This window comes from Chlorocebus sabaeus, chromosome X (assembly GCF_047675955.1).
Source record: "Chlorocebus sabaeus isolate Y175 chromosome X, mChlSab1.0.hap1, whole genome shotgun sequence".
Lineage (NCBI taxonomy): Eukaryota > Metazoa > Chordata > Mammalia > Primates > Cercopithecidae > Chlorocebus > Chlorocebus sabaeus.
The window spans coordinates 141,810,178-141,825,756 of NC_132933.1; the positions used below are offsets into that span (position 1 = coordinate 141,810,178).

General features: G+C 43.0%; 1 protein-coding gene across 2 annotated transcripts; it reads right to left on the bottom strand.

Moving 5' to 3' along the window:
• Positions 1-2,532: 2,532 nt before the first annotated feature.
• Positions 2,533-14,225, bottom strand: HCCS (holocytochrome c synthase). 2 transcript variants are annotated; one of them, XM_007991010.3, is made up of 7 exons: positions 14,084-14,225; positions 13,407-13,548; positions 10,605-10,756; positions 8,164-8,312; positions 6,970-7,089; positions 4,609-4,695; positions 2,533-3,990 (listed from the first exon to the last, which is right to left on the bottom strand). In XM_007991010.3, exons 2-7 carry the CDS (start codon positions 13,504-13,506, stop codon positions 3,792-3,794), a joined length of 807 nt encoding a protein of 268 aa, XP_007989201.1. In that variant the 5' UTR covers positions 13,507-13,548; positions 14,084-14,225; the 3' UTR covers positions 2,533-3,791. The 2 variants fall into 2 exon arrangements, with proteins under 2 accessions (XP_007989201.1, XP_007989200.1); XM_007991009.3 differs by having other exon boundaries at positions 14,026-14,208.
• Between the last annotated feature and the right edge of the window lie 1,354 nt (positions 14,226-15,579).

The following is a 15,579-nucleotide window of genomic DNA, read 5'->3' on the forward strand; positions in this document are numbered from 1 at the left end:
AAATGAGGATTAGAGCCTGCTGTTACCCCTCTAAACTGATTCTGCTGGTGGCGGGGGAGGGGGGGAGGGGAATAAGGCCAGAGGATGAGAGACGTAGATTACATCTCAGCACTTTGATTTCTCTCCTTGCCGTTATTGATCATGGGGTGATAGCTAGTATTTGCTGAACATTTCCACCCACAGGCTCTGTTGTCAGTGGTTTTAGGCATCACCTCAAAGTACCTGCAAAACAACTCTGGTAAGTTGGTTCTATTACTCTCGTTTCATAGCCGAGAAAGCTAAGGCCCAGAGACATTAAGAGCACACAGCAACTAAAGGGCAGAGCAAGGACTCTGCCTCCAGGACACACATTTGTAATCATCACACACACAGCCTCAAGCCTATGGTGACACAAATGACGGGTCATACAATTCTGACAGTCACTGCAAAGCTGAGACAGGAAATGTGCATTGCTTCACTTTCCCTAGGAAGCAATCTCTGGGAGAAGACACACCATAATGATGACTCAGTAAAGAAATTGATAATCATCTCTATATATTCAAAAATACTTACGTGAACTCGCACGCTGGGTATTCCGACAATGTGTTCCTTAAATTGGAGTTCTAGCATTTACCACCATTTCATTTATAGACTGTCCATAAGATTGTGAGTTCCCTACAAGTAGGGGCATTAGTCTGTTCTCATGCTGCTAATAAGGACATGACCAAGACTGGGTAATTTATAAAGGAAAGAGGCTTAATGGACTCACCGTTCCACATGGCTGGGGAGGCCTCACAATCATGGCGGCAGGCGAAGGAAGAGCAAAGGGATGTCTCACGTGGCAGCAGGCAAAATAACCTGTGCAGGGGAACTCCCATTTAAAGAACCATCAGATCTCCTGAGCCTTATTCACTACCAGGAGAACAGCATATGGGAAACTGCTCCCATGATTCAATTATCTCCACCTTGCCCTGCCCTTGACACGTGGGGATTATTACAATTCAAGATGAGATCTGGGTGGGGACACAGCCAAACCATATCAGGGTTATACCTTTTGCAATTTTGTATTCCTTATATGATGCACAAACGGGACATAAACATTTTGTTAGCCAGTGAACTCATAGGAATACTAAATGTTAATATGCAATCCATTTGTAGCCCCAGCTTGTCTGCCAATACTTAGCCTGATGTTCAGTAATTTGTTCTGATTCTGAATAGTGCTATTTCCACAGACACAAGACTTAGTTTAAAACTCCAGAGAATACCCTAAATGAGTTTCAAGCTGTACACGAAAATTCCTATCAGTATTGACCCCTGGACCCAATCAAGCATAATCTAGACACAAAACAGCTCTGACAATCCAGGAAGCCATGGTTTTTTTCTGGAAGTGATAAAAAGATGTATAAAACTGTTGATCTTGTCATCAAGTTTGCTTGAGTTTAAAGCTTGTTTATCTTAAATAATACCATAGTCCTATAAAACAGGTGAATCTTGCCTTTGGCATAATTTTTTTGTTTCCAGTTACAGTGTTTTGTTTTTCATAAGAATGCCTTATCCCACACTCATTCAATAGCACTTAAGACCCCCCAAAAATGCCAACAGTAATTATTTTCCTCTACAGTTTAAAAATACGTGATTAGGGCCGGGTGTGGTGGCTCACGCCTGTAATCCCAGCACTTTGGGAGGCCAAGGTGTGTGGATCACGAGGTCAGGCATTCAAGACCAGCCTGACCAACATGGTGAAGCTCCGTTTCTACTAAAAATACAAAAATTAGCCAGGCGTGGTGGCATGCACCTGTAATCCCGGCTACTCGGGAAGCTGAGGCAGGAGAATCGCTTGAACTCGGGAGGTGGAGCTTGCAGTGAGCTGAGATTGTGCCACTGATCTTTAGTCCGGGTGACAGAGCGAGACTCCATCTCAAAAAAAAAAAAAAGTGATTAGCAGATGAAAAAGTGGCCGCTTGGAGTAGGGAAACTGTAGCATTGCTTTATTATTATTATACTTTAAGTTCTGGGGTACATAAGCAGAATGTGCAGTTTTGTTACATAGGTATACATGTGCCATGGTGGTTTGCTGCAGCCATCAATCCATCATCTATATTAGGTATTTCTCCTCATGCTATCCCTCCCCTAGCACTGCCCCCCAGCCCCTGACAGGCCCCAGTGTATGATGTTCCCCTCCCTGTGTCCATGTGTTCTCATTGTTCAACCCCCACTTATGAGTGAGAACATGCTGTGTTTGGTTTTCTGTTCTTGTGTTAGTTTGCTGAGAATGATGGTTTCCAGCTTCATCCATGTCCCTGCAAACGACATGAACTCATCCTTTTTATGGCTGCATAGTATTCTATGGTGTATATGTGCCACATTTTCTTTATCCAGCCTATCATTGATGGGCATTTGGGTTGGTTCCAAGTCTTTGCTATTGTGAACAGTGCTGCAATAAACATGTGTGCTGGATTATAAATCACTCTACTATAAAGCATTGGTTTTATAAAGATAATATGTCTGAACAATCGGTTAAGTGTAAAATTACTCCAAAAAATTTTCAAAACCTGTGAACTAATCAGCTTTATTTTCAAATATACAAGTATTTTGAAATGCAGAGTTTATGGCTGTTGTATTTCTTAAACTCCACACAAAACTGACAAATCCATACCAAATTAATCACCCACAGACTGCCAATTTCATCCACTAATTTAACACTACAGCATTCAGGATAAATTAAAGGATTTAATAGTATAGGCAGTTAAAAAAAAAACAAAAACCAGCAGTCATTTGTAACATACTGCTATAATTAGAACAACCAGTTTATGGATTACTAGTACAAAAAGTTTCAATGGCAAACTTAGAGCTTCCTTAAAATCTAGACTGAGTTGAAGCATTCTCCATCTGGGAAAAAAAGGCTCATCTTGTGAATTTTAACAGTCAGCCAAATATACAATCATGTTTTAGAGGGGGACCATCACTGATACTAGGACTTAAGCCAGGCTTTCAAGGTTTGGATTAGGCCAACTGATTCGGGGAAAGGTGGAGGCTGCCAGCAAAGGAAGCAATGAGATTCGAAGTTGGGATAACTTGTCAAATACCAGGAACAATGAGGAGACCTGTTTGTTGGGAGCAGAGTTACATATTAGAATAACAGGATTTAAAGGGAACATTTTTTAAAAGGTATGTTCCAAAGGAAGGTATAGTTGAAAGTACTCTATTCAGTCTAAGAAATTTATATAAATCAGATTTGGAGAGAATTTAGCTGAGTACCTTTACAGTGTACAACTCTGCATTTTGTTAAAGGTCACAATCATACCATGGGGCTTTAGAAATAATGGTAACTTTTTTTAAAAAAAGGTATAATCACCTCTTATTTATAATGAACAGTTTTAGTTAAAATATTTGGCCAGATGAAAGCTCTTGAGCACCACCACGGACTCTCAGGCTTCACATCTCTCGAGTATTCCTGAGAAAACAGTAAGAAAAAAAGCAACTTTCATCACTTTTTAAGAGCTCTTTTTCAGAGGTTGTTCAGGCTTTTTGAGATGAAATACACAGGCAATACTGCGGGTAAAGGAAAAACTGAGGGACTGCTTCCCACTTAAGCTAAGTAGGAAGAAAACAAAATGATCTGCTATAAACTATACGGTACAATGCAACTCAAAAGTGAACAGTGCATAGTATCCTTCATTAAGTGAAGGAAAAAGTGTGATTACCCACTTGAAGTTCCCATTACATCATGAGTGCAATTCAATTTGGGGAAAATAGTTTAATGTATCTCTCAGAAAAAAAATAGTTTATATTTTTCCATCTCAAACAGTGCTTTACGAGGTCCAACGCCACCAAGCGACTTTCATTCTGTCCCATACTGCCGAAAGCGAATCTAAGGCAGGACGGACGTCCAGGATGGTGAACTGGTAGTCCTTGTTGACTTCACCACCATCATAATAATCAATCACATATCTAACTTCTGTCCCGCAACGGTTTATGATCCAATCATGCCTATCAAAAGGCAACTCATACCTGGAATAAAAACATGCCACTGAGTGTTAAAATGCTTGCACTGCATTTAGTCCCAGTTTAAGCTATGTGAAAGCTCAAGAAGCACATGCAAACACCTGCTCCCAAACACCTAACTGGGGAAGTCAGACTCAAAGCATCACATAGTGAACAGTACTAAGGGAAGATGGCACTGAAGAACTGTGGTAAGTCCAGATCACATGGCAGCTCATCTGCCTACAAAGGAATTAAGGTCAGTGGGGAAGAGACCTAAGCCAGGGAGGTCAGCTGAGATACTGCAGAAATGCAGGTGTGAGCAAAGAATCTCAAGTATGCTAGAAAAGAAAGGGAGGATGGCTAAGTGCATAAACCCAAAGACATAGATCATGGGAAGAGTAAGAGGGCAGATCCAAAACATGGACGATAACTCCATTCAACCCTATGATAAATAGGAAGCAATCTTCTACACCCTAATAAATCTGCCCATTAATGGACAAACCTCAGGGAGAGAAAGAAATCTACAGCTGAATATGGATTAGGTTTTGCAAGATGGCACTGCAATTCTTAGACTGGTTTTGGTGTGAAGAGAAAGTTGACCCGGATCTGAAGATGGTGAAACAACACTTCTACGCTGACACTCACCCCATCCAGGAACGAATTCGTGCCCTTGGTGAATACTCTTTTGCTTTCCCTCCGAACCGGATCAATGATGGACCACAAGGGCACTCTCTAGAATTCCCCAAATAAGAAAAGTCTGTTAAAATACTTTCTTTTCTTTGACAAAGATAATGTTCTAATTTTTCAGTAATATACATTTTTTTCCTGTATACATTTCACATAATACAACATTTACAGAGAAAGGTAAGTTCTAAAACAACTCAAACAACAAGTGCCTATTTGTTAAAAATGTTTCTCTTTCCTTCTGGACTGGGTGCGTTCCATCGCCTCCCCTTCCTTCTGGATACTATACTGCACTTTGCAGGAGTCAGGACACATGACCTTTCCATTTGGTGGAGGAGGAAAGGCACATTAAAAAAACAAAGGAAACAAAACAGCCTCAAGTATTGTGCATCATGCTTCTTTCTCTTTGGCACATAGCAGCTGGGGTTTTTCAGACAAACAAGAAAATTCTATTCTTTCATTTCAAACCAATGAATAGCCTTTATGAAGAAAAGAAAATGATGGATTAATCCCTAGAAATGGATTGTAATTAATGTTGGACCGGCTCCTTAAAAACTACACATAAGATGAGGGGTAGCAGAGTCCTAGCTGGCAAATGCACTCCCTCTACCCACAGACCCCTGCTAAGGACTCTCTAGGTGCCAGCCCTCTGTGGGCACCAGGGTATAGCAGTGCCAACAAGACCCTCTGAGCCCTGAGCCCTGTCCTCGTGGAGTTCACAGCCCACCTACAGGCTAGACAGACAGCTGTTTCCAAGACAGAGGGAGTGGTGGCCAAATCAGGAGGCCACCTATATTGTTAGCTGCTCCCATGGATAACAAGATAGGTGTCTAAGTAAGTGGGAGGGAGAAAAATTTCCAAGGTATAAAGGACTTCTACTGGAGGACTTATGAGTTACTTTTCTTCTCCTTTTAGGAACTACTCCTTAACATCTCTTCTCAAGAGGGTCACAGGCAAAAAGGTAAACTCAATCTAGGCAAAACTTTCTTCTGGAGACCATAGCATGAGTTTTTAAAAGGTCTACTTAATTTTGACAGAAGATAACTGGAGAAGGAATTGAAACTGACAAACTGAAATTCCCTTTTCTCTCTTCTCTTTGCTCCATAATCATACAAGTAATTAGCAGGTGGTCTTAATTAGAACACACTTTCAAAGTAGGTCACTGTAAACACTTGTGGCTCCTCTCAGGCCAGAGGTTACTGAGGGCAACATGGTCGCAGTTGTTCCCCTCTCACATGAACCCACCCCAGGCCTGAGGCTGTCAGTGACAGCCAGGGAGTGCAACCAATGAACTTCAGAGTGCAAATATTAAAAACAAACAAAACACCTTAAAAATCATTAAGTGGACTTTTGCCAAGAAATTAATCACATTGTGCAATGAATTTAAAACCACTGTTTATGACATAACCTGGCTCAAACCAGCAGCATACGCAATGCTCTAGATACACCCAGCCTAGGCACCACCCGAAACGGACTAAGTCAGACACCCTGGGGGTGGGGCCCAGCATGCTAGGTTTTAACAAACCTTCCCCATGATCCTGATGCACGCTCCAGTGTGAGAACCACTACTATCAACAGACTGAAGCCCTGTCTCCTTTAACACACACAGCTGCATTTACCTATTCTCCCTGAGAATAAGGGCTCTGAGTTAAGACATCTCTTTGTGTTTAGTCCTAATGGGGATTAAATAAATGCTATTGAGGGAACAAAAATGTCTTTCCCACCTCCCTTGGGGCAGATGGCATTTTAGCATCTCCCTTCCCACATGCTCTGCTTTCGAAGGGCTGTGATGCTCCTTCTGCTGAGAGGCACGGTCTCTGTCCCTTCCCCTTGAATCTGGGCAGGCTCCTGATGCTTTCTGGAACTCTAGCTATTGGAACCTAGCCACCATGATAGGAGGAAGCCGAAGCAGCCATATTCAGGGGCCATGTGGAGGTGTTCTGGCCAAAAGCCAGTACCACTTGCCAGAGGAGTAAACGAGCAGGCCTTCAGAAGACTCTAGCCCATGGCTCAGAAGCCATCCTGACCACTGAGTCTTCGCAGCTGAGGCCCCAGATATCAAGGAACAGAGACAAGCCATCCTTGCCCTGTCCTTGGCGTACTCCAGACCCACTGAATCCACAAGTCTAATAAAATGGTTGCTATTTTTCAACTAAGAAAGGTGGCCTGTCATGCAACAATTGTCACTGAGCCATGCCTGCTACATAAAATGTTTTATTAGAATAACAAATGATTTGAATAAAATGTTAAAACTCTAGAAAGCTGATATGAAATAAGAAAGATGCTTGAAAGATTTGTTTTTAAGATCTCAAACATACTTACGTAGCATGAAGGGCTTCCCATTTCAAAATCTCCTTCCAAGCCTGCTCGTTATTCTGATTGTGAATTCTAATGATATTATACATATCCTTCTGACTGATATCCTCATCTTTCCACTTCCACCTAGGAAAGAACATATGGAAAATTTGACAAATGTTCCTGATAATGCCATAAAGTTAATCCACACATTTTCATAAGATGATTTATTCAACATTCCCCTTTGAGAAAGAACTAAGAATGCTCACTTTCTCTGAATTTAACAGATCTAAGGCTCATTTTCAAGATTTACCCATGATCATGGAGCAGCACTATAAATCCAAAGCTACTACAGAAGCATTGAAAACAAATATAAAAGGTTCATCTTAGTCTCATTTTACTGAGTCACAGTAAACCAGACTTACAGAATCATCTATTTTTACGGTGACATTTGTTCAGATAGTACCACTGATCAATGATCCCCTAACTTTTTCTAAACATTTTATCTAAAAGTGTTTCAGTTTTTTTAAAAATACCTATTGATGGTTAATTTTAATGTGTCAACCTGACTATGCCACAGGATGCCCAGATATTTGGTCAAACATGCTGGCTGTGTCTGTGAGGGTGTTTTTGAATGTGAGTAACATTCTAATCAGTAGGCTAAGTAAAGCAGACTGCCCTCCCCACTCCGTATGGGTGGGTCACATCCAATCAGTTGCAGACCTGAATGACAAAAAAGCTGACCCTTCCATGAGTAAGAGGGAAGGTCTTCTGCATGACTGCTTGAGTTGGGACATTGGGCTTTTCATGCCTTTGGACTTAAACTGAAACATCAGTTCTTCTTGCATCTTGAGACTGCTGACTTTCAGACTATAAGTGTGCCATTGGCTCTCCTGGGTCTCCCGCTTGCTGACTGCAGATCTTGGGACTTCTCAGCTTTACATAATTGTGTAAGTCAATTCCCTACAATACATATCTTCCTGCCCTCCTTGTCTCCTGCCCCTCTACACATATCCTATTGGTTCTGTTTCTCTTGAGAACCCTGATGTAATACACTGGCCTTGCACTTACAATCTGACAGGTGTGAAAAATCAGGTGATTATAAACTGATTAATACATTAAAATGTACTATATTGTTTTGAAGGTAAAAAATCTCTTCAGCACACAACTCTTGGATATTCTGACAACCAAATTTTTATTTTAAATAATATGTTCACTCACCCTTTCTTTAACATTGCATTCCAGAACATCTGCTCGGAAGGGTAAACCCACTTTTTCTCTGAATCTGCTCTGGGAATGGATGACTCTTCTCTGACAGTAGATAATACAAATGGCTGATCTGGAGCTGGTGTTTGATTGGGTGGTGGCATCTAAATAAAATAAACAGATTGTCTTTTATAGGATATAAAGTAAAAGGCAATATAACCACTTCCTGGAAAGTAATACATCACACAGAAAGCACAGATTACTTATTAAATCAGTGACATCAAAATTTCAGACTTCTCAGATAATTTGTTTTGAAGAGTCAGATTACTGAGGTTGTGTTTCTTCACTGATTAAGTTCTCAAATATGGTAAACACTGTGGTTAAATTTTTGGCCTCTTTCTCCTTTGAACAAATTTAGAAGTAATGTCACCAAGGAATAAGTAGAAACTAATGCCATGATCTTCAGGCATTTCTAAAAACTTTATGACAGGCTTTTCAAAAATGACTACTCACTCTCTGGGGAAAAGTCTCATAGCACACATGTACAGCACTGCTTTTTTAAAAAAATATTCTCAGATTTTCTAGGTTTCTGCTTATGCTTCATCCCTTAGGCAAAATATACTACAGATGAGTCTTTGCATCTCAACACTGCCAGGTCAGAAGGTGGGAAGAATCCCTTCTCCCAGACATGTGGGTCACCAATACTGTTACGCTAGCACTTAGCCTTAGCCAGGGTCTCTCATCCGTGGCACTACTGACATTTGGAGCTGGACAATTTTTAGTTATGGCGGTCTAAGTACTGTAGGATGTTTAGCAGGATATTTGCCTGAGGGGCAAAATCACTCAAGGTTGGGAATGACTGGCCTTGAACTTTCTGTGTTAGAAGTATAAAGGATTTCCTAGTAAACATTAATTAAAAGTCTCCATCACAACAAGGCCCTCAGTTAGAATACCGACAGCAGGAAGGCCCATGTGTGGTAGGCACTGCAGAGTATTCTACCTGCATTATGTTAAACACACTTAAACACAGTGTGTTTAAGAACATGGGTCTGAGGTGGATAAGGATTCAGTTTTGGCTCTGCCACTTCCTAGCTGGTGATGTGGGGTGAACGACTCCTTCACTCTGAGTATCTTCAGTCTGAAATGGGGACACTAAGAATACTGGCCACACAGAGTTGTTATGAGGATTAAAGGGGAGAATGTAGGGTGCTTAGCTTAAATGCTACAGAAGTGACCAAAAGAGGCTGGTCTGAGTACAGTGGTATTTACAACTAATTGATCACAACCAGTTACAGATTTCTTTGTTCCTTCTCCTCTCCCACTGCTTCAGTTGGCTAGCCTTGAATCAAAAAATTTTTAAAAAGGGACCAAAAGAAAAGTTAGCTGTTATTCATATTCTCACTACATATCATGATCCCATGGGGTAAGTGTCTAGGTCTGTAAGATTCCAAAAGGCCCATGTTCTGAACCACTCACCTATTAGAGATCATCTAGGCCAGTGGTCTGCCAGGGGCTTCGGATAATGTTGTCTGTCGCTGCTTTCATGCTACAGAGAAAGCAGCAGCAGCAGAACTGAGTAGTATGACAGAGACCCTATGGCCCATAGAACCAAACATATTTACTACCTGGCCCTTTATAGAAGCAGTTTGCCAAAGACCTCTGGTGCAAATATTTGAAGGCCTATGTGCAAGATAATCTTGGTGCATTGTCCAAAACTTTATTTTCAAAAACAGGCAGTGGGCCATAGTTTGTTGATTCCTGAGGTGGACGCTGCTATTGTATCTCCCACGCCCTTTCTTTTCCAGGCTAAATATTTCTAGTTTCTTTACATGCTGCCTGGTTTGCTAAAATTTCTACTCCTGATAATCCCGTGGCCCTCTAAAGTATATGCCTGAGCCTCCTGTCAAAACATGATTGCAAACTTTAGACCACAATCTCCGATGCTGTCCATCACAAAATGTAGTGATGTCACATCTACCTTGCCCTCACTTCTCAATGGCATTCAATTTGCTGGCAGTCACACAACAGTGAACCACTCTAATGACTCGTGCAGGCTGGCACCCTATTGTACCTGAAGAAGTTCCCCAATCATGTAATGTGTCTACAAAGTTTCCCCAGACCAAAGATACCTTAATTAACTCTAGCTATGGTTCTTACAGAATTTCCCATCTACCACCTACCTAGTAACTCTCCCAGAAGAAAATATTCATTTGGTATGGCTTATTCCCAGTACAACTATGCTGGCTGCTCATAATCACTGTTTTTTTTTTTTTCCCAGGCACTCCCTGAAACTACACTTACTAACACATCTAGATTTTCACTATAGATGGAATATCTAACTTCCCTGATTTCAAAGGACAGAAGAATTCATCCTAGCCATCTGCAACTTGTCTTAGGAGTCTGTACAAGCAACTCTGCATAAAAAGCTCCAAAAAGAAAAGATGAGTGTGGATTACCAGATTTGAAGGATCTAGGTTCTCCTTATTCTCAGCCGCAGTGCCCCTAATGGGACACTCCACGTACTCATAGGCGCGTTCCTGGTGGGCAGGCACAGAGTATGTTTTCTTCTCACAGTTTGGGCCAGATGGCTCTGTACTCACTGGACACTCTGAAATAATCAAGTATAAAAATGGTGTCACCATGAAGGCAGGACATCCATCTAGCTCTCTCAATTGAAGCACTAAAGTGCTGAATTTCTGACCAATGATTACCACCACAGGAAAAGTCAGGTTTCTTCCATTTATATCTACCAAAAAGTGAACTAGCTAACATTCCAAAATCCTAAAGATGAGAAGGTTCTACAAATTTACATTTCCTTTGAAAGAAAAATGAGTACCCATTCTCTAATTGTATCACACCCCCAGCAAAAATAAGCCAAAAAACCTTGGCAGTTGCAAGAGCACGTGTTATCCATGCCATGGTTTAAGTAACCTGGCTGAAGGAGCAGCTGGGGAGCTGTTAGAGGAACCTAAGTGGGGACCAGCCACATTTCACAGGGTCTCCTTGACTTTTCATTCACTTGTTCCAGAGAAGTCCAGCCCCAAACAGGACACAGTTGCAATCCAGGCTTTCATTACTGATGCATTATCTCAGGTACAAGGAATGGGAGAAGAAAATGAACAGAGGAGACATCACAAAGGCTACTGCAAAAAAATCTGAATGCCACTCTGCTTTGTCCCAAGACTGAAACAAGGCATAGGAAAACCACGTGGCCTAGGGCCTATTCCCATCAGTCAACGGCAAGAGTTTAACAGGAAAAGGCAGACAATAAAGAAAACATTCCACAACCCATACAGGATCAAGATGCCCATTACAAGGGAAGGTCTGAGCCTAATGAGATGAGCAATAGCAAGGGTTTTATGCCCAAAGACCCAGGATGCTGATCCCAATTAGTGGGAGACTGGGAAACTGATTCAGAGAATGAGCAGGCACTTGGAGAGCTGTGACACAGAAGACAGCTGCTCATGTAATGGAATCTTGGCCTCAGGCAGCAGCAATAACTACAATACACATGAAAAAGATGAGTTTGCTTTCACTTCCTTCCCTGCACTTCTCCTCCCAAGCCCTCATTTCCTGGTGCCCTGTGCCACTGCCCACTTTAGGGGTGAAGACTTGCTATGCCTTTCTTCTCTACCACTGAAAGCACCAATCCTTTTCAAGTCATAGATCCCAGCTGGGTGTTAGAAAGAAAATAACATTTCAATTTTTCACATCATATAACCAGTAGCCCCTATGATCTCCTATAGACACCCACATTCTTTATTAATGTAATAAGTCTGGCAGCTCTCAAAGATATACAGCAAATGAAATAAAACCAAAGAAAGAGTTCTAGGATCTCGCTGAGGACACTCAGAACAGCAGCACACCTGCTTTGGCTGATCTGTCTCAATTCTTCCTGTACAAAGAAACCCCAGAAGAACACTGTCTGTCCTTGTCCAAGGTCACAGAACTTTTGCTGGCTTTGCCACTTACTATGTGACTTGGAGCATCAGTTACTCCAAGTCTTAGTTTCCTTGATTATAAAATAGGGAAAAAACCGACCACACAGCTTATGAAGATAAGAATGTAAGCTCCATCAGGCAAAGCTCCATTTTGTATAATGTTATTCTCTCGTGCAGAAACAAACAAACAAAACCCAGCAGTGCTTGGTACAGAATGGGCAGTGACCTCTCAGAATAGGCTGGCTGACTGAAGAAATGAATAACAGCACAAGCATTAGTACTCAGTAAGCACACCATGTTGCTTCTGCCCTTCACGACTTACTGATTCAAGCCACACTTTAATACAATCTAAAGTAGACCTGCATCAATTAATAATGAAAGACAGCTTTTCCATTTTCATTTTATTATCTAAAGAATGGACAGCAAGCCCATTAGGTGATGGCTTACTTTTATATATAAGAATACTGAAATGGCTATGGGAGCAAAGGTTATTTATTAAGACAGCTAGATCCAGACCAAGGTTTCTCAACCTTGGCCCTCTTGATATTTGGGGCCAGCTGATTCTTTGTTGGGGGGCTGTTCTGTACATTGTAGGATGTTTAGGAGCACTCCTGCCCTCTATTCACTTTCCTCTCACTTGTGACAACCAAAATGCCTCCAGATATTGGCAAATGTCCCCTGTGGGAAGGGGCGATTGCCCCCCTCCAGTTAAGAACCACTGATGTAGGCACAAGTAAACTTTGGGAAGTTGGGGCTGGTTTAGAGTACTCACTATGTTCTCATGTACTATCTCAGTCATCATGACAGGCTTGTGAAATATTATTATACACTCATCTTACAGATGACAGACTGCGGCTTACAGAGTTAACTTGTCTAGACTCACAAACCTCAATAAGATGCAAAATAAGGACCAGACCCAGGGTGCCTGACTCCCATGCCTACCAGCCTCAGCAGCATACTACACTGCCTCTTCCTTTAGAGCCTTTCAAGAATTTTTTTAAGACAGTCTCACTCTGTCACCCAGGCCGGAGTGCAGTGTCACAATCTTGGCTCACTGCAACCTCGGCCTCCCAGGCGATCCTGCCCACCTCAACCTCCCGAGTCGCTGGTACTACGGGCACCCACCACTACGTCTGGCTACTGTTTGTATTTTTTTGTAGAGGCAGGTTTTTGCAATGTTGCCCAGGCTGATCTCGAACTTCTGAGCTCAAGCAATCCACCCACCACGGCCTCCCAAAGTGCTGTCACAGGCGTGAACCACCGCACCCAGCCGTGAATTACCTTTTGTTTTCATTTTCTAGACAAACGGCCCATTACCTTTCATTTTCCCTTCATGCATCGGACATCCTGAAGGTGGGGATGCTGAAGTGTTTGAGGCCTGAACTGCAACAGCAGGAGCAGATGAAGACAAACCCATGGCTGGAAACAGTGTTGACTCCAAACAATTTTAAATTTCCACCTGCCAAAACAGACAGATTAATGTCTCTGGACTCTTCTAATCTGGTCAACTCTTGTTCCTCCTCTTTGTCATCCCATGGGCATCTACCAGGCAGGGTACTAACTTCGAGGGACAGCTTTAATATATCGCCCCCTTAGGGAAATACTGTGAAACCTAGGCCAACCTCTGGGGGCACGTATCTAAGGCAGTGAGGATTTTGGGACTGAGGTGAGGCAGTCGCTGAGAAACCACGTCACAGCTAGGAGGTACAGGCCTGAGGCGGGCGTGGGGCGAGGGTTTCCTAGGAGTGGTGACCCGGGTGGAGGAAGAAGGGAGGCCCACTGAGCCCAGACTTGACCCCTGACCCCAGAGCCTTAGCGAGGGGCTGGGGGTCCGGGAAGTGTGCGGCGCATGAATAGGAATTCGAAGAAACGAAGTGACACCAGAGGTCGAGGAGGTGCCAAGAGTCTTCCCCACACCGTCCCGGCGCTTGCCCACCTGCTCCAGCCCGCGGTCCCCAGACCAAACCGGCCGCGGCCAGCCTGCCCTTCTGCACCTGAGCCCTCCCCCGGGCTGCTCCGAGAGGCCGGTACCGCCTTCAGTCGCCAACCCGAACCCACAGCAGCAGTGACTTCCCGCCGCCGCCGCCTTCCTCTCACTGGGTCACCGCTGTGGCCACGGTCACCGCCGGCGTTCTCACGCACCCCTACTTCCTTTTCAGAAGGCGGGACTTCCGGGCACGCGGGAGGCGGGCTGAAGAGTAGTATTTTCCGTCAATCACGGAGAGCAGCTTCCGTCCCCTGCTCGCCTCAGCCTGTAGCTGCTGCGGGGGCCGCTCTCTGGCCCCGCCCCTCCAGGCCTGGAGCCTTTTTCAAAATGCCAGCAGTGGCAGGTAAGGCTGTCTCGTCCAGAGGCTTCCCTAGAGTGAAGAGCTCTACTATGTATGCTTTATGCGGCAGAGGGAGTGCTTTGGAGTTTTTAAATTTCTGGTTTTTTTAATGTTATCCCATCAGTTTTAATTGTAGCAATGATTCGAGAAACGTTAGTAGATGCCCATAACTTCGGTGGTGGAGATCCAAAAGTGAACAAGACAGTGTTCTGGCTGCTAAGTTCTTCTTAACTGGGTGTGTGATTTTGAATGTCTGTATTTTCATTTACCTCCAACAAAAATTTAGCATTTTCTTCCGTCAGGAATGTAGGCAACAAATCCTAGTACTATTAGCTATGTGTGGCACTAATAAACATCACAGATAAATTATGTCACATATGGTTGTTGTGCCTGTCTCAAAATATCATCCATCCACTACTTTGAAATTAAGGTAATTTGATCTTGTTACTTAAAGTGTTAATAAAGAAACATATATCTTTCTATATAACTATAGTGGCTCTGTGAAATACATCCAGATGCCCCCTGGTGCAGGAAGTGTTGGGGGCTCACAGCTTTCAGCTGAGTCTCCAGGAATTGTCCTCTGCCTAAGAGAATTTCCTCACACAAAATCACATTCCCTCCTTGGGGACGGTCTGCATCCTATGAGGGTCTCTGCAAGGGCACGTAAGTCCAGACCCCTAGCCCCAGGGGGGACAACTCAGAAGGGCCATCCCAGCATCAGAACTGCCTACAGGATAGCCCAAGGATTCCATTTCAACTACATTGACTACATCACAGCTCAACTTCTCTCTTTACCCACAATTCTTTTGTCCCTCCCACAATTCCCTTTCACTCCCACAATTCTGTTTTGTTACCCACAATTCTGTCTCCCACAATTCTCAGTTCCTTCCACAATCTTCTGTCTCTCCCACAATTCCTTATTTCTCCCACAATCCCAAGTCACTTCCAAAATTCTATTCCTTCCCACAATTCATTTTTCTGCCCCACAATTCCTTGTCTTGCTCACAATTCTCTTGTTTCTCCCACAATTCCCTGTGTCTCCCACAATTCACTTTTCTGTCCCACAAATCCCTGTCTTGCCCGTAATTCTATTGTTTTTCCTACAATTTGCTGGGTTTCTCAGCAATCCTTTATTCTTTCCTTCAAATTCTTGTATCTCTCGA

Excerpts from the sequence above, each read along its gene's own strand:
- HCCS (XM_007991010.3), bottom strand. The coding sequence starts at position 13,506 with ATGGGTTTGTCTTCATCTGCTCCTGCTGTTGCAGTTCAGGCCTCAAAC. Across the intron at positions 8,313-10,604 it reads ACCTAGATCCTTCAAATCTG|ATGCCACCACCCAATCAAAC; the intron begins GTAATCCACACT and ends TATTTTATTTAG. Across the intron at positions 4,696-6,969 it reads TGGGAAGCCCTTCATGCTAC|AGAGTGCCCTTGTGGTCCAT; the intron begins GTAAGTATGTTT and ends GGGGAATTCTAG.